We start from the raw sequence: 27,551 nt of genomic DNA on the forward strand, positions 1-27,551 counted from the left end.
TGTTACAATTGAAGAGGTCGTCCTCAGCATAGAAGACCAGTTCAGGGGCTAGTGACGATGTCCTCGACCAGGGGGTGCCAACCTAGTTGGCCCATAGTCCTCGGGCTGGGCATGTGGGCCCTCATTCTCCATCGGATGGACCCCAAAAGCTACATGTCTGGACGTGATCAAGACTGCATCTACCGAAGACTTGGCATATACTCCAAGACATCTCCTGCCACCTCCATGCGTTCCCGTGGATACTGACCATGTAACCCTAGATGCCCTACCCGGCGTGCATCTAAGCCAAAGACTTTAGCCTGTAGAGGGGACTTCAACACAATTACATTCACCTAGCCCTAGAGTTTGGTCTCTCCTTACGATCTCGAGGTAGATCAAGCTTGTACCCAATACATCATCATCAATACAATCAAAGCAGGACATGGGGTATTATCTCTTTGAGACGACCTGAACCTGGGTAAACACTGTCTCCTTCGTCCCTGTTACTATCAATCCGAGATCCACTACTCGGGACCCCCTACCCCGAGGTCTGCCGATTTTACCACCGACACATCCTGATCCAGGCTTGGATTGGGGGTCAAAATAATCCCTAACCCAATCCCGATAGGAACGTCCGTGCCTCTCGAGCAGAGCCACACACTAGACCAACCGACAAGCTTGCTAGCAGGGGGTGGTGACCGGCGGCAACAGTCGGCGGGGAGTCGGGCGGGTGGGTGGAGCTTCCTCAGCTTTATTCAGCGTTATAACTTTATATAAGTGGCAGCGTCTAATTTATCCCTTCCTTCCCAATTTCAGAGGTGCGGCCCTCGCCTCCCCAATCTAATGATCCCACCGCCATCCGTAAGCTCTCATCCGTAAAAACCTGCGTGCAAGTTATACCTGGCCACCCCTCGGGCCGAGCCTGACCAAGCCCGACGTAGAAATCCCAGGCCCGGGCCCGGCCCGATCGGGGCGTCAGGCCTAGAAATCAGGCCCAAGCCCGGCGCGTAAACTTAAAAGCCCGCCGAGCCTTGGGCCGGGCCCCTTCGTTAACTCGCAAATGTGACGGGCCCAGGCCAGGCCCGGCCCAGCCTTCGGGCTCAATATCTAGGCCCAGGCCCGGCCCGTGAGGAACGTCGGGCCGGGTCGGGCTGGGCTGCCCATGGCCAGGTATAAGTGTAGCATCGTTCATTTACATGCTATAGAGAAAGAGCAGTCAATTGGGAAAACAAAATACTTGGTTGAGTGAAAAGAAGGGCACGTAGGACAGTACACCCAACCTCCGAGATCGCGCACGAATCCCGAGGGCTGCACCCCGGATCACACACACATGCCGATGCCCCCGGGTGTCAAGATAGCTAGCTCAATCCCACGCTTCCCATTTCACCTCTCCCTCCAGCCATCGCGCGGCAAGCGTGACCTCCCCCTCCTGGCCAGCCAGTAGCCTCAGGCGGAGCCGAGAGCCAGCGTCTTCCTCGCATCACTCGGTGCCACGGCGCGCCTCGCCAGCTCCAGCGCGGCGCCGGCCAGAAGCAGCACGCCCGTAATCCCGGCGCGAGCGTGCGCACACACTGCCGGAACGAACGGGGCGAGCGATGGGGCTGCTGTCGCACCGGGTGGAGCGGTCGGAGCTAAAGCCCGGCGACCACATCTACACATGGCGCGCCGCCTACTCCTACTCCCACCACGGTACGTGTGAATTGCATGTTGGGGCCGCCATCCTTCTCTCCCATTTCGCGTTTCCGGGCGGCTACGGTACGGCGGAGAGAGGAGTGTTGCTTCGACATCGGTTTTGCCTTGCTCGTTCTGCCCTGCTCGTGCTCTGCCTCTGCCTCCATTCCCTCCGTACGTACGTCCGCGAGCAGATTCTCGCAGTTAATTAGGCTGGGTGTATTTGCAGCAGTTTAACCGTACTGCTCTGTTCTGCCTTGCTCGTTCTCGGACCTGGAGGTGGAGGGAATGGAGTGTTGCTTCCACATCGGTTTTGCCTTGCTCGTTCTGCTCTGTTCGTACTCTGCCTCTGCTTCCGCTCCGTACGTACATCCGCGAGCAGATTCTCGCAGTTAATTACGCTGGGTGTATTTGCAGCAGCTGAACCGTGCTGTAGGCTCGGCGTCCTCGTCGGCTTCCCTAATAGCGGACGCGTATTTCCGTCGGTACGCTTCTGGGTCCCGTCGAATTTGCTGCATCCTTGATTGGCGTTGCTAGCTGTCTAGCTGTATTGTATCCAGGTCCCAAATTTATTGACCGAACTAGTAGTAGCAGTACAATTGTCGAAGCGGATCTTGCTTCAGTTTGCAACTTCGCAACGTGATTTGACAGAAAAGATAATAGCCACTGGGAAGTATTTTAGATCAGACACTGACAGAATTTGACGATCCAAATGGACTCGATATGCCACGCTGTGAAAAGAAAATTAATGCTACTAGCTCACCTACTCTACAATTCTCTTTCTTTAGTGCAACTATAACTCAGAACTGTTACCTAGACCTACTGTTGGTGACTGATGATCGAACAGAAACTGTTGGTGACTCCACATGTGTAATTTTCCAGTGTTCAAGTGTCGATCTTAGCATCCATTTACTTACCTTTATTACATGTGACCAAAGTGGCCCTCTTTCCACTTTGATGCCTTCATGCATCTTCTTCTTCTTCTTCTTCTTCTTCTTCTTCTTCTTCCAGCTAGCTGCTGCGTTACCATGGCTCTTTTACTTTGCATCCTTTTCCGTTTTTTTCGTTCTTTGGCCAGCCGTAATTTAATCCACACATGGAAACATAAAGGTATCTTCTTCGTGGTGTCGCTATGCGCTGGCTGCATGCAGGGACATCATGGTACTTTTTCCCTTGCATTTGCAGCCATCGTTCCCTGCTGCTATGTGCCAATTATACAGAGGTCCTGCTTCGACATATGTACCCAACCCAAGGAGGACATACATGGGGACACGGGGGCACTCCCCACATGACAAACCTGCATAAAAAAGCTGGCATTCATTTGTAGCCATTCAATAAGGAATTAAGATAAAAAGCAAAAAATAATAATAGAAAATGTATGTGTGTAGTACTATGGTCACTGATCAGTGATTTTATTCTATCTCGAATTGGATGTCATACTCAATGTCTTCAGGTATTTACGTCGGCGGAAGCAAGGTGGTGCATTTCACAACGAAGAAAGAAGCGGGAACGGGGGGCCTTGACTCCGCCGTGGCTATCTCGAGCCTCTTATCCGCCGGCTCACCGGAGTGCCCGACGTTCCCGGACTGCGGCTTCCAGCTCCCCGACAGCGGTGTCATCCTCACCTGCCTCGACTGCTTCCTCCGCGACGGCGCCCTCCACGGCTTCGAGTACGGCGTCCCTCCCGCCGTGTTCCTCGCCAAGCTCCGCGGCGGCACCTGCACCACCGCCGCGTCCGACCCGGCGGATGCCGTGGTGCACCGGGCGATGTACCTGCTCCAGAACGGGTTCGGCAGCTACGACGTGTTCGAGAACAACTGCGAGGACTTCGCGCTCTACTGCAAGACCGGGCTCCTGCTGCCGCCCGAGAAGGGCATCGGGAGGAGCGGCCAGGCGGCCTCCGCCGTCGGCGTGCCGCTGGCGGCGCTCTTCTCGACTCCGTTCAGGCTCATGTCGGCCGGCCCGCTGGGCATGGCCGCCGTCACGGCGGGGATGTACTGCGCCGGCAGGTACATCACCGACATTGGGGTGAGGAAGGACGTGGTGAAGGTGGAGGTGGAGAACCTGTCGGCGCATCTGGGCTGGCGCCGGGCCAAAGCCGAAGAAGAATGGGTGAAGAAGAAACAGCAGCCCGCTAAGGTGTCGACGAGGTTGCTGCCGCTGAAGAGGAAACGTGACAGTGATTTGCATTTACAATCCGTGAAGTGACCAGGAGCTGCTGTTGTGATACTTTGTGTTTGATCTGTGTAGTTTGGAGTTTGTACTTCACAGAATAAGCCAGCAAGGCCAAATAGTGCAGTATAGATATCGAAGGTGAAGTCTTTTTACTTGAGCAATTCAATCTGTATCATAGGAATTCATCTTCTTCCCTGTTAGACGTGTCATGGAGTTTGCGTAGTTGGACGACCAGGCTATAATCGGTTAGTTTTATATAGTTTATTTATCTGTTTCTGCTCTGTGAATTGCCATAGATCATATAATTCAATAAAGTGTGATTCAGTGATTGAAAAGGCTCTTGGTTCTGTCTTTCTCCATCTATTCGTTCTCTTCTAGCATTATTTGCCAATTAGCCTGCCATCGCCCACTACGTTACGAGTACATGCCCACACAGTGGTGGTCCGACAAATTTTGTGAGTGGGGCTGAAAGTTTGATTGGAGATTTTACTGTGTGTGCGAATCTGAAGAATTTATATATTTCCCTTGAGCGTCAAAAGCATTTTAGAAATTTGAGTCGGGGCCTGCCTGCCCCCCGCTGAGCCCTCTGTCGGTCGGTTGAGCGAGCCCACAACAAAATCCACAAAGTGCCCTCCATTCCAGAAGTATTTCCAGGACCGATGACAGCAGCGTAGCATGTCGGTGCTGTCTACTTTCACGTCAGGGTCAGTAGTAGTCAGTAGAAGTACTCAGTAGCAGATGACTCGTCCAGAGCACATGCATGATTACTTGGGGCATGCAGAATCTCATCGAAGCCGCAAGCGAAACTTCACCCTCGCCTACCTTTGCCCACGTGAGATGGTGCGAGATCTCGATGGATAGATGGATGGAGGAGGAGGAACATGCATGGTAAAGATGGCTGTTGTTTCTTCTGAATTTACTCGGATCCGATGCCCCTGCCCTTAACTTTTATTTTCCCCTGTGTGTGTTCCTCTACCTTTAATGATTGGCCTCATAGACTCTCTCTCACCAATCCTATTGCTTTGATTCTCATTATTTTAGCAAAAGGCTGGTGATGTCGTGGATGATTGAGATCTGGGTGTTGGTTGATCCATCGAAGCAGGTAAGGAAAGGGCCAGCTCAGGACCATTGTTACAGACTGGTAAGACAATCAGACAAGTTACAGACTACTTGTCACTAATAGTCAGTAGACTACGTGTTATATATACAGCAAACTTGTCCTCTGCCGGCTTGTCTCAGTGATTGAAGTATATAGAGTAGGAGAACATGTGGTTAGGACGTGTTTGCTCGTTGTCAGATTCTTTGATTAGGGCGTCACAACGTAACTGGTAGGTCAACATATGAAATATATCCGCCTCCCCCGCAGGCGACTTGGGAGGGCTCCTCCGCCGCCGCCGCCTAGTCCCTCCAGCGCCCTTCTCCCTCTCCGCCGCTGCCGATGGTCGGTGTCGGGCAAAGCCCGTGCGTGCAACGGCGGCGGCGGAGGGTCTCTCCTCCCGTTCCCAGATCCGCGGAGGTGCGGGCATCCTGATCCGCAGGGTGCGGCCCTCCCGACGATGTGGCGGACACGCGGCGGTGCACGGATGCCCAGATCCATGGGTGTGGGACTCCCGGCAGCGTGCGGCTCCCGGCGGCGGCGGGATCGGTCGATGGCGGGCTTGGGCGATGGTGTTGGCCGCGCGGTGCCGGATCTCGTCGCTCGCGGTGGATCTCGGCTCTCCAGCCTTCGTGGAGGAACCTGGACCAGCGGCGGCGGCCCCGGTAGGCATGGCGACGACGCCCTCGGCTAGCGACGTTCGCGCGGGGTGGATGGACGACGTCTTGACCGCGTGGGCGGTGAGTCGCCGGTGGATCTCCTCCGCGCTGCAGGCTCTCTCCCACCACACTTGATGGCTTACGATCGCGGCCGTCGGCCTCAGTGCGTTCGCGGGGGCTGGTAGAGGTGACATCGGACCAGAGGAAACTCTGGACGACTCGTTCATCCCGACGGTGGCGACAACCAGGGTCGCCGTTCTCCTACTTGCAGGCGCCGTCGAGGTCCCTGCCCTCCACCCGACCCCATGCCCGGGTGAAAACCCTAAATCTCCTTAGATTGGGCGGCGGCACTGTTGTGTCGTACCCTTCTTGGAGGCGCCGCCTGGGGCGTTTGGGTCCTCGGTTTGAGGAACTGCAGGCGGAGGGGATGGGACCAGAGGCAGCAGGTGGTGTTTCGCGTCAGAGGAGTGGCGTGGCATCTGGCATGTCGACAACGGCGGGTCTCAGCGGCATGGAGCAGCGGGGTCTCACCGGTGGGTGTGTGATGATGGACGAGCGCAGGATGGTGGAGTTGTCTGGCGTCGTGGTGGCGTCGGCGGCAGCTAGATCGGGCAAGATAGATGCAACAGTGCAACACTGACGATGGATTGGTGGCAGGTGGCTGCGGCGGCCTCATACCCGGCAGGCGTCCTGGTTGAGGAGTACGCCGGACTGGTGGGTGCCCCATACCCGGCAGGCGTCCGGGTTAGGATCTCAGGTCTTAGATGTTAGGTTTGGCTGTGAGGTCTGTTTGGTATTAGGCCCAAACTATCAACATCCCTACATCAACTAGATAGGAATAGTGACAAATGTTGCCTAGACGGTGGCTTTAGTCTTACTGTTGTATGACTTTGTAAGATCTTGTGTGAATAATTAATAAAGTGGTTGCATATATCATCCAGATGCAGAGGCTCGGGGTCCTCCTCCATTTAAAAAAAGATTATTTAATTATGTGTAGCAAGTTCTAAGCTTGTGTCTCGACGCAATGGGGTAGGTGTAGAGCTTTGTAAAGTGTTGCATTATAGATGGGCTTTGGCCCATATAATACAATAATCCCTGGTTAATCTTGTTGAGTATAATGTTTATTTAGAAAACATAGGATAGCGTAGGATTTATTCCACTTTACCTTATACTTCAAGATGATCATGTACTTCTATATATACGCAATGGGGTAGGTTTAGAGCTCTGTAAAGTGTTGGATTATAGATGGACTTTGGTCCCTATAAGATAATAATCCTTAATTAATCTCTAAGGCCTATTTAGATGCATGACAAGTGGTGAGAAGTTTAGTACCATACTGGTACACTAAGAAGAGCGAGACTTCTTTATAAGGGCTGTTGTACCACATGCCATTGGGAGCTTGGGAAGACATGCGCGCTCCTCCTCCTCCGTCGCCTCGCCATCGCCTCGCCTCGATGCAACGCGTTGGCCTGGGCAAGCAGATGCTATGATTCGTGATACGTCCATTTTGCATCATGCTTTTATATCAATATTTATTGCATTATGGGCTGTTATTACACATCGTGTCACAATACTTATGCCTATTCTCTCTTATTTTACAAGGTTCACATAAAGAGGGAGAATGCCGGTAGGTGGGATTCGGGGCTTGAAAAGGAGCAAATATTAGAGACCTATTCTGCACAACTCCAAAAGTCCTGAAACTTTACGGATGATGTTTTCCAAATATATAAAAAATACTCAGCGGAAGAAACTCACCAGGGGGGTCACACCCTGCCCACGAGGGTGGGGGCGCGCCCCCTACCTCGTGGGCCCCCTGGTGGCCCTCCGATGGCCATCTTCTGCTATATGGAGTGTTTCGATGGAGAAAAAATGATAAGCAATCTTCGCGGACGCAACTCCGCCGCCACGAGGCGGAACCTTAGTGGAACCAATCTAGGGCTCTGGCGGAGCTGTTCTGCCGGGGAAACTTCCCTCCCGGAGGGGGAAATCATCGATATCGTCATCACCAACGCTCCTCTCATCGGGAGAGGGCAATCTCCATCAACATCTTCATCAGCACCATCTCATCTCAAAACCCTAGTTCATCTCTTGTATCCAATTCTTGTCTCCAAGTCCGGGATTGGTGCTAGTAGGTTGCTAGTAGTGTTAATTACTCCTTATAGTTGATGCTAGTTGGTTTAATTGGAGGAAGATCATATGTTCAGATCCTATATGCATATTAATACACCTATGATTATGAACATGTTTATGCTTTGTGAGTAGTTACTTTTGTTCCTGAGGACATGGGAGAAGTCTTGCTATTAGTAGTCATGTGAATTTGGTATTCGTTCGATATTTTGATGAGATGTATGTCGTCTCTCCTCTAGTGGTGTTATGTGAACGTCGACTACATGACACTTCACCATTGTTTGGGCCTAGAGGAAGGCATTGGGGAGTAATAAGTAGATGATGGGTTGCTAGAGTGACAGAAGCTTAAACCCTAGTTTATGCGTTTCTTCGTAAGGGGCTGATTTGGATCCATATGTTTCATGCTATGGTTAGGTTTACCTTAATACTTTTTTGTAGTTGCGGATACTTGCAATAGAGGTTAATCATAAGTGGGATGCTTGTCCAAGTAAGGGAAGCACCCAAGCACCGGTCCACCCACATACCAAATTATCAAAGTACCGAACGCGAATCATATGAGCATGATGAAAACTAGCTTGACGATATTCCCATGTGTCCTCGGGAGCGCTTTACATCATATAAGAGTTTGTCCAGGCTTGTCCTTTGCTACAAAAGGATTGGGCCACCTTGCTGCACTTTATTTACTTTTGTTACTTGTTGCTCGTTACAAATTATCCTATCACAAAACTATCTGTTACCACTTATTTCAGTACTTACAGAGAATACCTTGCTGGAAACCGCTTATCATTTCCTTCTGCTCCTCGTTGGGTTCGACACTCTTACTTATCGAAAGGACTACGATAGACCCCCTATACTTGTGGGTCATCAAGACTCTTTTCTGGCGCCGTTGCCGGGGAGTGAAGCGTCTTTGTTAGGTGGAATTTGGTAAGGAAAAATTTATATAGTGTGCTGAAATTTACTGTCACTTGTTACTATGGAAAGTAATCCTCTGAGGGGCTTGTTCGGGGTATCTTCACCCCGACCAGTAGAGCAAAGAGTTGCTCCTCAACCTACTCAACCTACTGAAAATGAATATGAAAATGACAATGCTTGCTTTGAAGTTCCTGCGGGTATGATAGAAAAACTGCTAGCTAATCCTTTTTTAGGAGATGGAACAAAACATCCTGATGAACATCTGATATATGTGGATGAAGTTTGTGGATTATTTAAGCTTGTAGGTGTACCCGGATATGTTGTTAAGAAGAAGGTCTTCCCTTTATCTTTGAGGGGAGATGCATCGACATGGTATAGGCTATGTGATGATATGAGGTCTTGGAATTACAAATGATTGAAATTGGAATTTCATCAGAAGTTTTATCCTATGCATCTTGTTCATCGTGATCGCAATTATATATATGATTTTTGGCCTCGCGAAGGAGAAAGCATCGCTCAAGCTTGGGGGAGGCTTAAATCAATGTTATATTCATGCCCCAATCATGAGCTCTCAAGAGAAATGATTATTCAAAATTTTTATGCTCGGCTTTCTGATAACAATCGCACCATGCTTGATACTTCTTGTGCTGGCTCTTTTATGATGAAGACCATTGAATTCAAATGGAATTTATTGGAAAGAACTAAACGCAACTCTGAAGATTGGGACCTCGACAATGGTAAGGAGTCAGGTATGACACCTAGTTTTGATTGTGTTAAATCTTTTATGGATACCGATATTTTTCATAAATTTAGCACTAAATATGGACTTGACTCTGAGATAGTAGCTTCTTTCTGTGAATCTTTTGCTACTTATGTTGATCTCCCCAAGGAGAAGTGTTTTAAATATCATCCTCCCATAGAAGTAAAAGTAGTTGCACCTATTAAAGTTGAAGAAAAGGCTATCACTTATAATGATCCTATTGTTCCTACTTCTTATGTTGAGAAACCACCTTTTCCTGTTAGGATAAAGGATCATGCTAAAGCTTCAACTGTAGTTCGTAAAAGCAATATTAAAACATATACACCTCCTGAGCAAGTTAAGGTTGAACCCAATATTGCTATTGTTAAAGATCTCTTGTCTGATAATATTGATGGGCATGCTATTTATTTCTGTAATGAAACTGCTAGAATTGCTAAACCCAGTGATAAAGATAAACCTAGACCTGTGGTAGGCATGCCTGTTATTTCTGTTAAAATAGGAGATCATTGTTATCATGGCTTATGTGATATGGGTGCTAGTGCTAGTGCTAGTGCAATACCTTATTCCTTATACCAAGAAATTACGCATGAGATTGCACCTGCTGAAATAGAAGATATTGATGTCACAATTAAACTTGCCAATAGAGATATTATTTCACCAATGGGAATTGTTAGAGATGTTGAAGTCTTGTGTGGGAAAACTAAATATCCTGCTGATTTTCTTGTTCTTGGTTCCCCACAACATAGCTTTTGTCTCATTATATTTGGTAGACCCTTCTTAAATACTGTTAATGCTACCATAGATTGCAATAGGGATGTTGTTAGTATTGGTTTAGATGATATGACTCATGAATTTAATTTTTCTAAATTTAGTCGACAACACCGTGAAGAAGAATTACCTAGTAAGGATGAAATTATTGGTCTTGCTTCTATTGCCGTACCTCCTCGTGATCCTTTAGAACATTATTTGCTAGACCATGAAAATGATATGTTTATGAATGAAAGAAGGGAATTAGATGAAGTATTCTTTAAACAGGAACCTATTCTGAAAAATAATTTACCTGTTGAAATCCTAGGGGATCCTCCTCCACCCAAGGGTGATCCCGTGTTTGAGCTTAAACTGTTACCTGATACTCTTAAATATGCTTATCTTGATGAGAAAAAGATATATCCTGTTATTATTAGTGCTAACCTTTCAGAGCATGAGGAAGAGAGATTATTGAAAACTCTGAAGAAGCACTGCGTTGCTATTGGGTATACTCTTGATGATCTTAAGGGCATTAGTCCCACTCTATGTCAACATAAAATTAATTTGGAAGAAGATGCTAAACCAGTTCGTGATCACCAACGCCGGCTGAATCCTAAAATGAAAGAAGTGGTAAGAAAGGAGATACTAAAGCTCCTTGAGGCAAGTATAATTTATCCTGTTGCTGATAGTCAGTGGGTGAGCCCTGTCCATTGTGTCCCTAAGAAGGGAGGTATTACCGTTGTTCCTAATGATAAAGATGAATTGATTCCTCAAAGAATTATTACAGGTTATAGGATGGTAATTGATTTCCGCAAATTAAATAAGGCTACTAAAAATATCATTACCCCTTACCTTTTATCGATCAAATGCTAGAAAGATTGTCCAAACATACACATTTTTGCTTTCTGGATGGTTATTCTGGTTTCTCTCAAATACCTGTGTCAGCCAAAGATCAATCTAAGACTACATTTACATGCCCTTTTGGTACTTTTGCTTATAGACGTATGCCTTTTGGTTTATGTAATGCACCTGCTACCTTTCAAAGATGCATGATGGCTATATTCTCTGGCTTTTGTGAAAAGATTTGTGAGGTTTTCATGGACGACTTTTCCATCTATGGATCTTCTTTTGATGATTGCTTGAGCAACCTTGATCGAGTTTTGCAGAGATGTGAAGAAACTAATCTTGTCTTGAATTGGGAAAATTGTCACTTTATGGTTAATGAAGGTATTGTCTTGGGGCATAAAGTTTCTAAAAGAGGTATTGAAGTTGATAAAGCCAAGGTTGATGCTATTGAAAAGATGTCAAGTCCCAAGGACATCAAAGGGATAAGAAGTTTCCTTAGTCATGCCGGTTTTTATAGAAGGTTCATTAAGGACTTCTCAAAAATCACTCGGCCTCTGACTAATTTATTACAAAAAGATATACCATTTGTCTTTGATGATGATTGCGTAGAAGCATTTGAAATACTAAAGAAAGCATTGATCTCTGCACCTATTGTTCAGCCACCTGATTGGAATTTACCCTTTGAAATTATGTGTGATGCTAGTGATTATGCTGTAGGTTCTGTTCTAGGACAAAGAGTTGATAAGAAACTAAATGTTATTCAATATGCTAGTAAAACCCTTGACAATGCTCAAAGAAATTATGCTACTACTGAAAAGGAATTCTTAACAGTTGTATTTGCTTGTGATAAGTTTAGACCTTATATTGTTGATTCTAAAGTAACTATTCACACTGATCATGCTGCTATTAAATATCTTATGGAAAAGAAAGATGCTAAACCTAGACTTATTAGATGGGTTCTCTTGCTACAAGAATTTGATTTGCATATTGTTGATAGAAAGGGAGTTGAGAACCCCGTTGCAGACAACTTGTCTAGGTTAGAAAATGTGCTTAATGACCCACTACCTATTGATGATAGTTTTCCCGATGAGCAATTAAATGTCATAAATGCTTCTCATACTGCTCCATGGTATGCTGATTATGCTAATTACATTGTTGCTAAGTTTATACCACCTAGTTTCACATACCAGCAAAAGAAAAAGTTCTTCTATGATTTGAGGCATTACTTCTGGGATGACCCACATCTTTATAAAGGAGTGGATGGTGTTATTAGACGTTGTGTACCTGAGCATGAACAGGAACAGATCCTACGCAAGTGTCACTCCGAAGCTTATGGAGGAAACCATGCTGGAGATAGAACTGCACATAAGGTACTGCAATCTGGTTTTTATTGGCCTACTCTCTTCAAGGATGCCCGTAAGTTTGTCTTATCTTGTGATGAAAGTCAAAGAATTGGTAATATTAGTAGACGTCAAGAAATGCCTATGAACTATTCACTTGTTATTGAACCATTTGATGTTTGGGGCTTTGACTATATGGGACCTTTTCCTTCCTCTAATGGTTATACACATATTTTAGTTGCTGTTGATTACATTACTAAGTGGGTAGAAGCTATTCCAACTAGTAGTGCTGATCATAACACTTCTATTAAAATGCTTAAAGAAGTTATTTTTCCAAGATTTGGAGTCCCTAGATATTTAATGACTGATGGTGGTTCACATTTTATTCATGGTGCTTTCCGTAAAATGCTTGCTAAATATGATGTTAATCATAGAATTGCATCTCCTTATCATCCTCAGTCTAGTGGTCAAGTAGAATTGAGTAATAGAGAACTCAAATTAATTTTGCAAAAGACTGTTAATAGGTCTAGAAAGAATTGGTCCAAGAAACTAGATGATGCATTATGGGCCTATAGAACTGCATATAAAAATCCTATGGGTATGTCTCCGTATAAAATGGTCTATGGAAAAGCATGTCACTTACCTCTCGAACTAGAACACAAGGCTTATTGGGCTATTAAAGAACTTAATTATGATTTTAAACTTGCCGGTGAGAAGAGGTTATTTGATATTAGCTCACTTGATGAATGGAGAACCCAAGCCTACGAAAATGCCAAGTTGTTTAAACAAAAAGTTAAAAGATGGCATGACAAAAGGATACAAAAGCGTGAGTTTAACGTAGGTGATTATGTATTGCTATACAACTCTCTCTTAAGATTTTTTGCAGGAAAACTTCTCTCTAAATGGGAAGGTCCTTACGTTATCGAGGAGGTCTATCGTTCCGGTGCCATAAAAATCAACAACTTCGAAGGCACAAATCCGAAGATGGTGAACGGTCAAAGAATCAAACATTATATCTCAGGTAATCCCATAAATGTTGAAACCAATGTTATTGAAACCGTAACCCCAGAGGAATACATAAGGGACATTTTCCGGAACGTTTCAAACTCCGAAAAGGAATAGGTATGTGGTACGGTAAGTAAACCGACTCCAAAACAGTTTTTAAGGAAATATTTCTCCGTTTTGGAATATTTAGAAAAATAGAAAAATAAGCAGCAGTCCGGGAAGGACACGAGTCCTCCACGAGGGTGAAGGGCGCACCCCTACCTCGTGGGCACCTCGTGTGCTCTCCGGACTCCGTTTTCATACACAACACGTATTTTGGTCGGTAAAAGTTCATTATATAATCTCTCGGGGGTTTTGACTCCTGTATCACGCAAAAATCTCCTATCTTTGTTTCGAGCTGTTTTTTTGACAGATCTAGATTATCATGGCATCTCCAAGTGCTCCCAAGGACAAGTTCTTTGAGAAGGTCATCAACCCTTACCTCACGGAGGTGCAGCGACACCCTTAAACCATTGAGATGCGTGATGGGTTGCCGCACATCCGTGATGCTGAGGGACTGAAGGGGACCGGAAGCGTGGAGACGAGGCTCGAAGCAATGGAGCAACAAGTTTTCAAGTGTCAAGGGATGGTGGAGTGTGGACTCAACTCCAACCACATGATGATCGCAGAATTCACCAACAAACACAAGCTGGATGCCGACAACATCGGGGAGACCCTATTCAAGCTTCACGAGAAAATTGAGCACCTTCAGGCTCAAATCTATGACCTGCAAAACCAAAACTGTGAGTATGAATATAGATTCAAAAGAATGAGTTTGGCTGCAGATTTGAGGATCCCGGAGACTCGGTCATCTTTCTATGATGGTGAGCCTATGCCTTGGAAGAAGGACGACAAGCCTACGCCATCAACAAAATCACCACCGTCTCCACCAGCAAAGAAGAATTGAGTATCTGGTATGGGCACTCCACTTGGCAACTGCCAAGCTTGGGGGAGTGTCCCGGTATCGTATCACCATCACTTTTATCTTTACCGTTTTCTTAGTTCAATCCTTTTGGTAATATCTTGATCTAATAGAATAAAAGTTCTTAGTATGATCTAGTTGTGAGTTTTGCTTCATTATCTTCCTATGTAATCGAGTCCATGAGCTATATAATAAAGATTAGTGTTGAGTCAAGGGCTTGATTATTTTGCCATGATCCTAAGTGAATAAAAGAAAAAGAGAAAGAAATAAAAAGAAACAAAGAGATCATGTGAGTCTTATGGAGAGTAATGAGCTCACATAGAAAGAGTATGATGAATAAAAGTTGTTGAGAGTTGACAAATACAGTTTAGGTCATCGTTGCAATTAATAGGAAGTAATAAAGAAAGAGAGGTCTTCACATATAGATATACTATCTTGGACATCTTTTATTATTGTGAGCACTCATTAAAATATGACATGCTAAAGAGTTGACATTGGACAAGGAAGACAACATAATGGTTTATGTTTTCTTACATCTGAGATGAATTATATTGTCTTGGATCATCCAACATGTTGAGCTTGCCTTTCCCCCTCATGCTAGCCAAATTCATCGCACTAAGTAGAGATACTATTTGTGTTTCTAAATACCCTTAAACCAGTTTTGCCATGAGAGTCCACTATACCTACCTATGGATTGAGTAAGATCCTCTAAGTAAGTTGTCATTGGTGCAAGCAATAAAAATTGCTTTCTAAATATGTATGACTTATTAGTGTGGAAGAAAATAAGCTTTATACGATCGTGTGATATGGAAGTAATAAAAGCGACAGACTGCATAATAAAGGTCTATATCACAAGTGTCAATATAAAGTGTCGTCCTTTCGCATTAAGATTTTGTGCATCCAACCATAAAAGCGCATGACAACGTCTGCTTCCCTCTGCGAAGGGCCTATATTTTACTTTTATCTCCTACATTGCATAAGAGTCGTGGTGATCTTCACCCTTCCTTTTTACATTTTATCCTTTGGCAAGCACAATATGTTGAAAAGATCCTTGTATATATGGCTAATTGGATGTGAGCTTTCATGAACTATTACTATTGACATTACCCTTGAGGTAAAACGTTGGGAGGCAAAGCTATAAGCCCCTATCTTTCTCTGTGTCCGGTTAAAACTCCATACCCATAAGTATTGTGTGAGTGTCAACAATTGTGAAAGATTATATGATAGTTGAGTATGTGGACTTGCTGAAAAGCTCTTACACATTGACTCTTTCCTATGTTATGATAAATTGCAATTGCTTCAATGACTGAGATTGTAGTTTGTTAGTTTTCAATGAAGTTTACGATTCATACTTGATATTGTGATTGAATTATTACTCTAGCATAAGAGATTATATGACAAGAATTATATAAGTTGCTGTTCTAAGAATGATCATGATGCCCTCATGTCCGTATTTTATTTTTATCGACACCTCTATCTCTAAACATGTGGACATATTTTTCGATTTCGGCTTTTCGCTTGAGGACAAGCGAGGTCTAAGCTTGTGGGAGTTGATACGTCCATTTTGCATCATGCTTTTATGTCAATATTTATTGCATTATGGGCTGTTATTACACATTATGTCACAATACTTATGCCTATTCTCTCTTATTTTACAAGGTTCACATAAAGAGGGAGAATGCCGGCAGCTGGGATTCTGGGCTGGAAAAGGAGCAAATATTAGAGACCTATTCTGCACAACTCCAAAAGTCCTGAAACTTCACGGATGATGTTTTCCAAATATATAAAAAATACTCAACGGAAGAAACTCACCAGGGGGGCCACACCTGCCTACGAGGGTGGGGGGCGCGCCCTACCCCCCTGGGCGCGCCCCCCTACCTCGTGGGCCCCCTGGTGGCCCTCCGGTGGCCATCTTATGCAATATGGAGTCTCTCGATGGGAAAAAATGATAAGCCATCTTCTCGGATGCAACTCCACCGCCACGAGGCGGAACCTTGGTGGAACCAATCTAGGGCTCTAGCGGAGCTGTTCTGCCAGGGAAATTCCCTCCCGGAGGGGGAAATCATCACCATCGTCATCACCAACGCTCCTCTCATCGGGAGAGGGCAATCTCCATCAACATCTTCATCAGCACCATCTCATCTCAAAACCCTAGTTCATCTCTTGTATCCAATTCTTGTCTCCAAGTCCGGGATTGGTGCTAGTACGTTGCTAGTAGTGTTAATTACTCCTTGTAGTTAATGCTAGTTGGTTTAATTGGTGGAAGATCATATGTTCAGATCCTATATGCATATTAATACCCCTCTGATTATGAACATGTTTATGCTTTGTGAGTAGTTACTTTTGTTCCCGAGGACATGGGAGAAGTCTTGCTATCAGTAGTCATGTGAATTTGGTATTCGTTCGATATTTTGATGAGATGTATGTTGTCTCTCCTCTAGTGGTGTTATGTGAACATCGACTACATGACACTTCACCATTGTTTGGGCCTAGAGGAAGGCATTGGGGAGTAATAAGTAGGTGATGGGTTGCTAGAGTGACAGAAGCTTAAACCCTAGTTTATGCGTTGCTTCGTAAGGGGCTGATTTGGATCCATATGTTTCATGCTATGGTTAGGTTTACCTTAATACTTTTTTGTAGTTGCGGATGCTTGCAATAGAGGTTAATCATAAGTGGGATGCTTGTCCAAGTAAGGGCAGCACCCAAGCACCGGTCCACCCACATACCAAATTATCAAAGTACCGAACGCGAATCATATGAGCGTGATGAAAACTAGCTTGACGATATTCCCATGTGTCCTTGGGAGCGCTTTACATCATATAAGAGTTTGTCCAGGCTTATCCTTTGCTACAAAAGGATTGGGCCACCTTGCTGCACTTTATTTACTTTTGTTACTTGTTGCTCGTTACAAATTATCCTATCACAAAACTATCTGTTACCACTTATTTCAGTACTTACAGAGAATACCTTGTTGGAAACCGCTTATCATTTCCTTCTGCTCCTCGTTGGGTTCGACACTCTTACTTATCGAAAGGACTACGATAGATCCCCTATACTTGCGGGTCATCAATTCGTTCATCCCCTGTTTTCTCGTAATATTTTAAACAATCCAAAAACCTTATGTTAGGAACTTCTTCAAGGCTTCGCTGAAACCGCAAAAGTTTAACGGGACACATTAAGGGTTGGCAGACAAGGACCACCTTGTGGCTCACTATGATGAACGTGTTCTGGGTTGGTGGTGTGTCTCCCATGGAAATGGTTGCTCCTGAACAGGAGAAGGCATTTAGGAAGGCAACCACCATCTTTGTTGGAGCAGTTCTGAGTGTGATTGGAGACAAGTTGGTTGACACATATATTCATATGCGGATTGCCAAAAACTTGTGGGATGTGCTCGAAATTTAGTTCGGTGCAACCAATGCTGGAAGCGAATTGTATGCCATGGAGCAGTTCCATGATTACAGGATGGCTGATAACCGTTTTGTATTGGACCAAGCTCATGTGCTCTAGTGCATCGCTAAGGAGCTGGAGCTCCTGGAGTGTGAGTTGTCGGACAAGTTTGTCGCGGGTTGCATTATTGCAAAATTCTCTTCTGGATGGAGGAATTTTGCTACTTCTCTCAAGCACTTGAGATATGATTTCTCTGTTGAGGATGTCGTCGGTCATCTAAGTGTTGAGCAGAACTTGAGACCGAAGGACTCACACGTGAAAGGGGCAAAGGGTTCTTCTAGCACCAATGTGGTGCAGAAGAATTTTCACAAGTTCAACGAAAGAACATTGTCCAATAGAATACTATCTTCAAGAAAAATGTAAGAAGAAAGCCAGAAGGGACTTTTACATTTGTGCCCTTAACTCGAACCCACTACTCAAATTTACCCCTAATTTCAAAGCACGCTCAAATTTGCCCCTTTGCCGTTAGGAGCACTTATAGAAATGCCCTTATGTGCTGTTACCGTCCAGTCAAAGGACTTCCGCCGCTATGTGGACGTTTGCTGGGCATTTTGCTCCTAACTCCATGTGTCACTTATGGGTGGGACCCACTCTAAAAAAATAAATGAAAAAAAAATCTTTCTTTCACCCTCTCTCCCTCTCACAGACTTACATGTGGGACTGAAGTAGAAAAAGGAAAGAACAAAAAAAGAAAAGGGAAAACTCTCTCTCTCCTAACTCACGACCGGCCGGCCACTCTCTCCGCTCTGGTGAACCCTGATCCGTCGATCCGCGCCTCTGCCGCCGCCGGCTCCCCAGGCGTCGCCGCCCTCTTTCACCATCCCCCTCCCTTCCTTTTCCCCTCACCCTTCATCCTCTGGCGCCGTCCTGTCCAAAACAACTCCGACAATGCGACGACTTCATGCACATGGCGACTGTCCTTCCCTCGAAGAACAGATGTGTCTTGGAGCTCCAATGAGGTGCCCTGACCTTCTCCACCAAAGATATTGACTGTATATAGATGTAGATCATGTAGTCAAGTCCATCTTCTCCAACTCATTTCGCCGCTCGCCAGCCCCGACTTACGGTCTCTCGTGATCTGTAGAACCCAGCGACTGCACCTACATCCCCACGGTGATCCCCTCTTCCTTTCCCCTGACCACAAATGCTCAATTCCTAGCTTTTGGTGTTGTTCCCATGAGGTTTGCGTCGTCCGCCGCCATGGTTGTCGGGCATGGACATTCCGTGCTTCCTTGGACATGTTTTTTCATGTGGCTGCTCCAGAGGCTCCCATGAGCAACCTTATGCGCATGTGCGCATGCCTTCCACTACTGTAGGATGCTGCTAATGCGACACTATGATCAGAGACCCTTCGATGAAACTGTGTGTGATTCCATAATCGCAAACAGTGGTGTAAAAATCCCGTCAAAAAAGGTGCAAAACATTTGCGATGGAGGATGCATCAAACACGGTTCAGATTTTCATTGCGTGTGCAATGCAGGGCCTACGGTTCAGCTCAATTAACTATTTGCGATGAGGAGGAGCAAAAGAAACAGGCAGCCAGATGAAGGTGTGTGCGATGTACATCATACGGTTCACTCGGATGAATTGTTTGTGATTAGGCAACACAAAAGAAACGTGTGCGATATACGGCATGCGGTTCACTCGGATGAACTGTTTGCGTTGAGACATGAGAACAGAAACGATTCGAATGAACAAGATGTGTGTGATATGAGGCAAACATGTGTGTAATTAGAAACGTCTGCGAAGACCGATAACAACACAGACGATTACTGCGAACAAGCCATGTGTGTTGTGAGCAAACGATTGCTGATATACAATTGTGAGTGATTGATGAAAACATCACCGATGGGTTACATTGTTTAGTCTGTGTGCGATGTGATTTTCTTTGTCCGCACAACATCTATGCTCTGTCTATAGAGCATCAACATATATACTTAAAAAGACAACACTGCATAACCAAATTAAGCATATAATTACACAAGTGACTACACACATAACATTTCCACACACCAAAGAAAGCAATTACATGCATACTAAAGTAGGAGAAACGAGGATCTAATCATCTACTCATTGTTGCGACGACGCTTACCATTGCTCTGCTTCCTGCTGGATCCCTGGCCATTTTGGGGAAGGAGGCACTTCCTCATGTCAACGATCTGCATGTACATGTCGTAGCTCATGTACGCCTCCTTGGCCGTGTACACGACGTGGGCTTTGTCGAGTTTCTCCATCCAGGCCGAGTGCCAGGCACGCTTGTCCTTGTTGCATGAATCCTTCATGTCTCTGTAGTAGGGGTCGATGATGGCCTCGGCGAGGTGAACCAGTGAGTCCTTCTCATGCTCCTTGCTGCCCCAGATCTTGTATTGGCCCTGGATGTCGACAAGATTCTTGCAGGCGATGCCCGAATTCTCGAGCACCTTTACATCGTTGGTGATGTCCACCGTAGCAAACATGTAGTGGGGGTTGTTGATAAACCTGGTGAAATGCTCGTAAGGCCTTTTGGCCAGGAAGTAGTGGTAGACGAGGACGTGGTGGCGCACACACATCTGGGCGACGGCGACCTTGGGACGAGACCCAACACGAGCGCGGGTGTACTCAATGTCGAACCCGACCACCTTGTACTTCTCCGCGGCAAGCAACAACTCCATGATGTTGATGGAGTGCTCCACCCAGACCGGGTCCTTGGTGTACACCACCGAGAGGTCCATGAACCTTCTGTCGGTGTCCACCACGGCACGCATGGTGAACTGCTGCTCGTCGTCAGCAGCCGCTCGGAGCGCCATTGGAGCCGCGCAGGATACCCTCTAAGAATTTCTCGTGGTGGGTGTGCTTCTTGCAATGGTGGAGCGCCATTGAAAGGTTGAAGAGACACAATGGTTAAATGGACACTATAATAAATGGGGGTCGGCCGGCCTGTAATCGTCACGTCTTGTCATGGCATTCATAGCGGAGGATTCCAATGCACACTTGACAACACCGCCCCGCATGCGTGGGCTCGAAGAGGCACCAAATGAATCATCGGTGAGCCCGTTCCCGCGCTACCACGCTGTTTACCGTGCAAGCTTCCTGCCCGGCTTGTTTGGCCACGCACCGGGTACAAGAGGGACAAATCGTGGGCGTTTATTGGCAAAAAGCTTTGTAAAAACGAAGTGTGTGGAATGACTTTGATCATAAGATTACCCGTGGGTGATGAGGTCAAAGTTACACAGAAGGGTGATGATGGAAACTTGAGTGCGGTAAGTAATTCTGCACTCTATAGTGCACATGGTGGAAGAAACCAACTGTGTGCAACAATGTCGAAGATCGCAGTCGAGTTAGCTATACAGATCGTGTGTTGTGAGATCGACAAGGTAAACTGCTTCGAGAATGGTTACTAAAATCTAAGACCATTGCATATTAAGGTCAGAATAGTGTTAGCAATATACAAGTCTCATACGATGCCATTTCAATGATTGTACCACAAAAGCTCGAAATGTTACAAGGTTCAAATTCCAGAGTTATATGGCTCAAATTTGAAGATTACAAGGTTCAAACAGATATTAGAAATGAAATTCAGCTCATCAGCTGCAAACGCTCGCGCTGATCCGCTGAACATGGATATCAGAGAGGTTCAAACTAATATCACCACTTCTAAGTCTGGTTTCGAAACCTCACAATTTTTGCAAATGGGTCAGCCACTGAGAAGTCATGTATGGGGTTGACACAATGACTTCCGATTACTCTGTCATCTGAAGTTCCAAATGAAATTCAGCATTTTTGGAGCCTACTCCATTCTGCCGCAGGCGCCAGCACTGATCAACAAACCAATCATTTTAGCGAAATAGATGTAGGGCAAACCTCATTTCCTTCAGCACCCTTACTCTGAGAACAAAGAACCTGGTGAATATAATCTTCGGTAAGGTCCCTTGGTAGGAGTTCAAAGTAATTTCTGAGAGATGCAGATCTAGGCATTCGACATGATTGTTATATTGTATCACATTATCCACCACTGGGCCTAATCTTATCTGCAAAAGAAGAAAACGTGTTAGTGCCTACATGCAGTTTTGAACATTACTACAGGCCTATTTGGTTTGCAGGATTTGTAAAATGCACTAACATGCCATTTTCGATCTGACATGATTAACATGGGCATTTCATTACATTCTAGAAAAATGTAGCCTTCTTCACAAGAGGTTGGAGTGGATGAAAAGTTACCTAAGAAAACTTGAACTCCCTTATGGTTAACATTTAACAGGGAAGGAACATCACCTCGATATATAGCTTCTCCAAGCACGGAAAGCATCTCAAGAAACTAACAGCTTGCTCCAGGTTGGGGTCGATAGATTCTAGTGCCAAGACCTTCACTGTGCGCAGTTTCGGAGTCAAGCTTGTCGGAATCATTTTCTGAATGACAGACTAACAAACATCTTCAAAATTAGAAATAATGTTAATTTATAGAAGGAGAGGTAGAAGGTGGCTATTGTACCTGAACAGGTGTGGATCCAATAACAAGTTCGGAGTATTTGTGAGACGAGTAGCCCACCACTGTCAATTTCGGCGCAGAAATGACATTGATTCTTGTTGGACCTTCTTGATAAACTATAAGTAATCTCTCAAGTGCAGGTGTGTCCTCAGTGACCATACTATGGTACACATCTTGTGATGTCTTCCTGCCGCACCAGCAACTCACATAAATAGTCCGGTGAGTCATGGAGGTGATGTGGAAGGTACTCAACCCATTGATCGCCTGAAGACGAAGGTACTCAAGTGCAGTACATCCACGGAGCAAGCGCTCCATGTCATCGTTTGAGAGGCAGACAACGATGAGCTTGAGGTGCTTCAGTCGTGGTAGAATAAGAGCGGGCGCGTCATTAAGGGGGGGAATGGCAGTTCCTGAACTTGGCGACGTGCAGCGTGGGCGGGAGACGGAGTGTGGACATTGGCAGCGACCGCATATGCCCATCATCAAAAGTGAGCTCCTCGAGCTGATCTAGGGCGGGGGATCGGAAACAGTCATCAAGCTTGGCTCGGTCCTTGCCGTTGGAATGGAACTTGCCCATCCTAAGGCCTTTGGTTGGGCCAAGGTGACTGCTGAGGATCTTGGAGAACGCATCCAAGCTTTTGCGATAGCCATGGCAGAGCTCGTGGGTGTCGATGAGGTTGAGAGGGCTGGAGTTCCATAGGCGGCACCACCACCGGGAAAGGACGGTTGTCCACGCCCCATATTTGATTGGGAGGAGGGAGATGATGACTCTCAACATATCATCGGTGAGGCTACTGATGAAGTCTAGGCCTGCTGGAGTCGCTTGCGGTTCTAGCTTGCCCTGCCTCCACTTGTTGGCAGCCCGGTTCTCCACCTCCGGAGTCTCCTTGTCAGCGACGCTTTCTGATAGAAATGGGAGTACAGGGAATATTTAGTTAAAACAGGGCAATAGAAAAGTGTATTGGTAACTGGAAGTTATTATGTAGGAATATAGTAAGAAAAGGGAATAACAATTGGTTGCTTAAATACTACACAATTCATTTGACAATGTTGGGTAAGTCAACATGTAGATAGTTGAAAAGAAAACTTACTTCGAACAAAGCCTGGACAGATGATTTTGTCGGGGAAGTTAGCATATATCTCATGACCAGGACCTTTTATGTGCAGTGCAAATTTAGTGCCAGCTTTCAGTACATAAAACTTTGCAATTTCGTTCCAAAAGCCAGTGCCAAAATAGGAGTCACTATGTTCATCAAGTCCTACAGTAGAAACGATTGTAAATCCATGGTTTGTGTGCAGTATGACATCCGTGGAGCCTTCATCTATGTAAAGGGAAAAACTGTGCACTACATAATCTCTTGCATAGCAAGGGATGTTTTGCAGAAAATGGTAGGATTGTTAAAGAAGGTAACATGCAAATATGGGCCCAAATTGAAAGAACTATACAACAGTTGAAATCGAAGGACAAAAATCTATAATTAAACAAATAGGGTAAACATGATGTCATGGAAATATGAGAGTAATCGAAAGAACAATACATCATTAATTTGCCTAATATAGAAAGAAGAGGGGGAAAATCCCCTTTGACGTATATGGTGCCTATGGCACCTTTTATCCAAATGTAGCAATATTTAGAATATGTTCAGGAAAGTAGGCCATGCCAACCGATTTAGGGTGAGATTGAACATACCGCGCACGTCCTCAAGTTATCTGGTACAGTGAGAAGGAATCTCTGGCGGAGGTCGCAAAGTCCTGAAGTGTCGGCGCACTGTATATTATATGAATGAAAGAAAACCCTCAAATCAGCTCGAATAAAAATGAATTCATGGCAATTTCCGCCAGGTGATTGAAGGAGGTAGATGAACTGGGATAAGAGATGAGATAATATCTCGTTAAATTAGTTACCTTGTTGCCCATGAGAAAGAACCCTCAGTACGGCATATTCCCCAACCGAGCGGAGCTGGGTCGACCGCGAGCAGCATCGAGAAAGTCGATAGCGATAGGCAGCGGCAAGCGGAAGTGGCGAAATGCGGTGGGCTTTGCCGGCAGCCTGGCGGTGGCAGGCGTCGAGCTAAGTGTTTACCACGGCGATAGGCGGTGCCATGGCATAGACGCAGAGGAGCTTGTGCAGGTGTGAATGGGGAACATACCGGAGGGGCCGAGGGGGTGGCGGGCGGGGTGAGGGTTTTTGTGACGTGGGGATGGTGAGGGTTTTCTTTTTTCTTTTTAAAATTGGGTGGTGAGGGTTTTCTGTCCCACAAAGAATGTTGGGGGCGACGGTTTGCTAGAGCGAACCATGTGTGATTGAAGCTGCAGGCAAAATGCAAGTCATTGCACACGGTTCCAATTTTGGGAACCGTGGGTGATTGACGTACTACCTCCGTCATGATTTATTTGTGCCCCCTTGTAATTTTTACCAAAATTTGGTGAAATATTTAACATACTCAAATATAGATAATAAGTGTACACGTACATAAGCATAGTTCAACCATAAGTAGTACATAGTTCAACAACATTAAGCATACTCAAGCGTACATATATAGTTCGATCCATCCCACATCTCATCTCATAGGGCGGCACGATCCTGAAGCTTCTCCAGGTACTCGGCGTGAATACTTCTGCTTGAAGGAGCCAACGACACGTCCTCTTCCATGCGCCAGAACACTTAGATACGCGTCATGAAGCTTATGGTTGCAAAATGGGCATCCATAGCCGCCGTTCCAGGTCCTAATACGCATGTTATGCATTCGCGCATAAAGCTCCCTCGGGATTTGCCTGTTGTACCTCCTCTAGACATCTTCATCCTCACTGTCCACATCGTCAAACAGCACCTATATAAATAGTAAAACAAATTTGGCATCAAATCAATGATTACATGCTGTGAAGTAGGATTAGGAATTTATGGCTATTTATTTATACATATCCAGAGATTATGGTTCGATTTTTAAGCACAGTCGTCTATGTATAGACCAATCTTGAAGAAAATAATGGCACAAACATATGTGCTTGAAGAAAATCAATTGTCAAGCCCTGGCTAGGAATTATTAGCATGAACACTAACCCTAGTCGGATTACTAGCAGAAATCATTTGCACTGATGAAACAACTAATCACTTATCACCTGTACCATTCAAACAATCAATACACTACATGGATCTAATGGAACTTACTTAGATTTCATGGATTGGGAGAACATAACCATAGGATTTCTATTCCAAAAAGGGGGAGGTAGGAGTAACCATAGAAACCCTATGATCTATTTGACACATAAATGGGTATAGATGACTAACCAGCAGTCTGTCGTCATCGGAGTCGTCACCGGAGTGGTCGTCGGAGTCATCGTCGGAGTGGTCGTCGGAGTCAGTTTGGAACTCCGCCTCCGGCTGTGGAAGATCGACGCCGTCGACGACGTCATGGTGCAGCGATAACTCGCCGACGGTGACGGCAACTTCTGTCTCCATCTTCACGCCGTGCTCCGGTGCTTTAGCAGCCCCGGCGTCGCCACTCCCTCCGATGGGGCGCTTCAGCGGCATCCTCATACACTGACGGCTTTGAGGACTGAGAGCGGCGTCGAGGATGCAAGCGGAGAGAGAGGATTGTGTGTGCATAGCGAGGATGGGGGTGCGGCCGCTCGGGCGCACCATTAATATGGAGTAGTGTGAGTTGTGGGAGAGAGGCGGGCGGCGGTCAAACCGATGGCTCGCCTCCCGGTGAGCCTGCGCACCGGACTGCTGGCATGCCTACCAAAGTTTCACACAGCTACTCGCACGCCTCCGATGACACTGCGCAGCGAGCACGCCTCCGTCAATTCACACACCTACACGCACGCCTCCCCGTCTGCCTTCCAGGCGGACGTGTCGCGTCAACTCACGCCTGCTCGCACGGCACACGGGTCGCGCAGGAGCACGCATATTGTTTTTATATTTGGATGATTAATGCTACCGTTTTATTTCTTAACCAAAGCATGGCACATATCCATTGTTGGTCTAATGCTCATGGTTCGAATAAATAATCCATTTTGGATATTGGTTCCCAATTATTAATAATCTCCTGTCTGTAATTAGATAAAGATTACATCAAAACTGGTCTCAAATTTGACCAAAAATAGTACAATGCCACTTTGTATTGGTGTCCATATGACAACACGATAAGTTTCATGAACTTCAAATAAGTTTTGGATGTACTAGAATTTAAAAATCAAGATTCTCAATGTTTGTAATTTGTTGCACGGGGAGTAAACATGCACCCAGTGAGACACATGTGTTTTTCCAATCCATTTAGATGCATTGTGACGTGTGCATGTAGCTCAAATTTGATCTTTGCACATTATACCCGTAGAAAATCATTCAATGTACTAAAAGGTCTTAATGATCTCTATGATTTTTTTGAAATGAAAATGTCCCTCCTTTGGTAACATGTATGTTCACCGCGGGATAATTAATTTAACATGCATCATAGTTGTGGTAGATTCGCGGTGTGTGTGTGGGTGTGTGCGTCTGGGGGTGGCGGGTGGCTCGCAGTACACTACGAGTTGTGAGCCACCATGTGGGTTGGTCGTTCTGTTAGGCAGGCCGGTGCCACATCAGAGTCGTGAAATCATTATTTAAAATATTACACAACCCTGTCATACATAAGTGTTTTGGCCACATGCAGTCGATGGTTATCCTACATGACACTCGATACGCATGTGACGCTTTCTGTGGGCCCGCGAGGTTGTCGTCCATCACTTTGGCGAACAGCCGACAGTGAGGTTAATTTGACCAGCAAGGTAGAATCTTTTTTGTTTGTGTTACGGTGGTATATAGTACGCGTCGAAGAGGTGGGAGGGGATTAGCATATATACCATACGTACGCGTCCATGAACAAGTACACCTCACTCAGTGTCGGGATTTTTTGGTTTCCGAGGCACGTGCCATATCAAAATTGTGAAATTGGTTATTCAACCATCACACAACACCTTTTCGGGCCACATGCATATCCTAGCTAGGACACTCACGTGTGACGCTTCCATCTGTGGGCCCACGAGGCCATCGTCGATGCATGCATGCATCACTTTGACCTACATCAGGATAGGTTAATTAATTTCACCATCGATGAGGATTCTTTTGGGTTGTACATATATTACGGTAGTAGCATATAGTATGCGGTGAAGAGGGGGGAAGGGGACCATCATATGTAGTACGCTTGATATGAACCTCGCTCTGTGTGGGTGCATGGTTTACAGTTTTTGAGGCATGTGGCACATCAAAGTTGTGCATTTTGGGTATTCAACATATATATGTTTGGCCCACATGCAAAGCGGTGGTGCTTGTCCTCTCGCACACACTTAAGCGGTTATCAGCGATATCGATGCTTTCCATTT

General features: G+C 45.6%; 1 protein-coding gene across 1 annotated transcript; it reads left to right on the forward strand.

The window, feature by feature from the left end:
• The first annotated feature begins 1,299 nt into the window (after positions 1-1,299).
• Positions 1,300-4,160, forward strand: LOC125524070 (protein LEAD-SENSITIVE 1-like). Its single transcript, XM_048689141.1, has 2 exons — positions 1,300-1,668; positions 3,104-4,160. Exons 1-2 carry the CDS (start codon positions 1,575-1,577, stop codon positions 3,856-3,858), a joined length of 849 nt encoding a protein of 282 aa, XP_048545098.1. The 5' UTR covers positions 1,300-1,574; the 3' UTR covers positions 3,859-4,160.
• The last annotated feature ends 23,391 nt before the right edge of the window (positions 4,161-27,551 follow it).

The sequence above is a fragment of the Triticum urartu genome, chromosome 7 (assembly GCF_003073215.2).
Source record: "Triticum urartu cultivar G1812 chromosome 7, Tu2.1, whole genome shotgun sequence".
NCBI lineage: Eukaryota > Viridiplantae > Streptophyta > Magnoliopsida > Poales > Poaceae > Triticum > Triticum urartu.

Coding starts and splice junctions, on each gene's coding strand:
- LOC125524070 (XM_048689141.1), top strand. CDS start 1,575: ATGGGGCTGCTGTCGCACCGGGTGGAGCGGTCGGAGCTAAAGCCCGGC. Junction 1,669..3,103: donor CTACTCCTACTCCCACCACG/GTACGTGTGAAT, acceptor CAATGTCTTCAG/GTATTTACGTCGGCGGAAGC.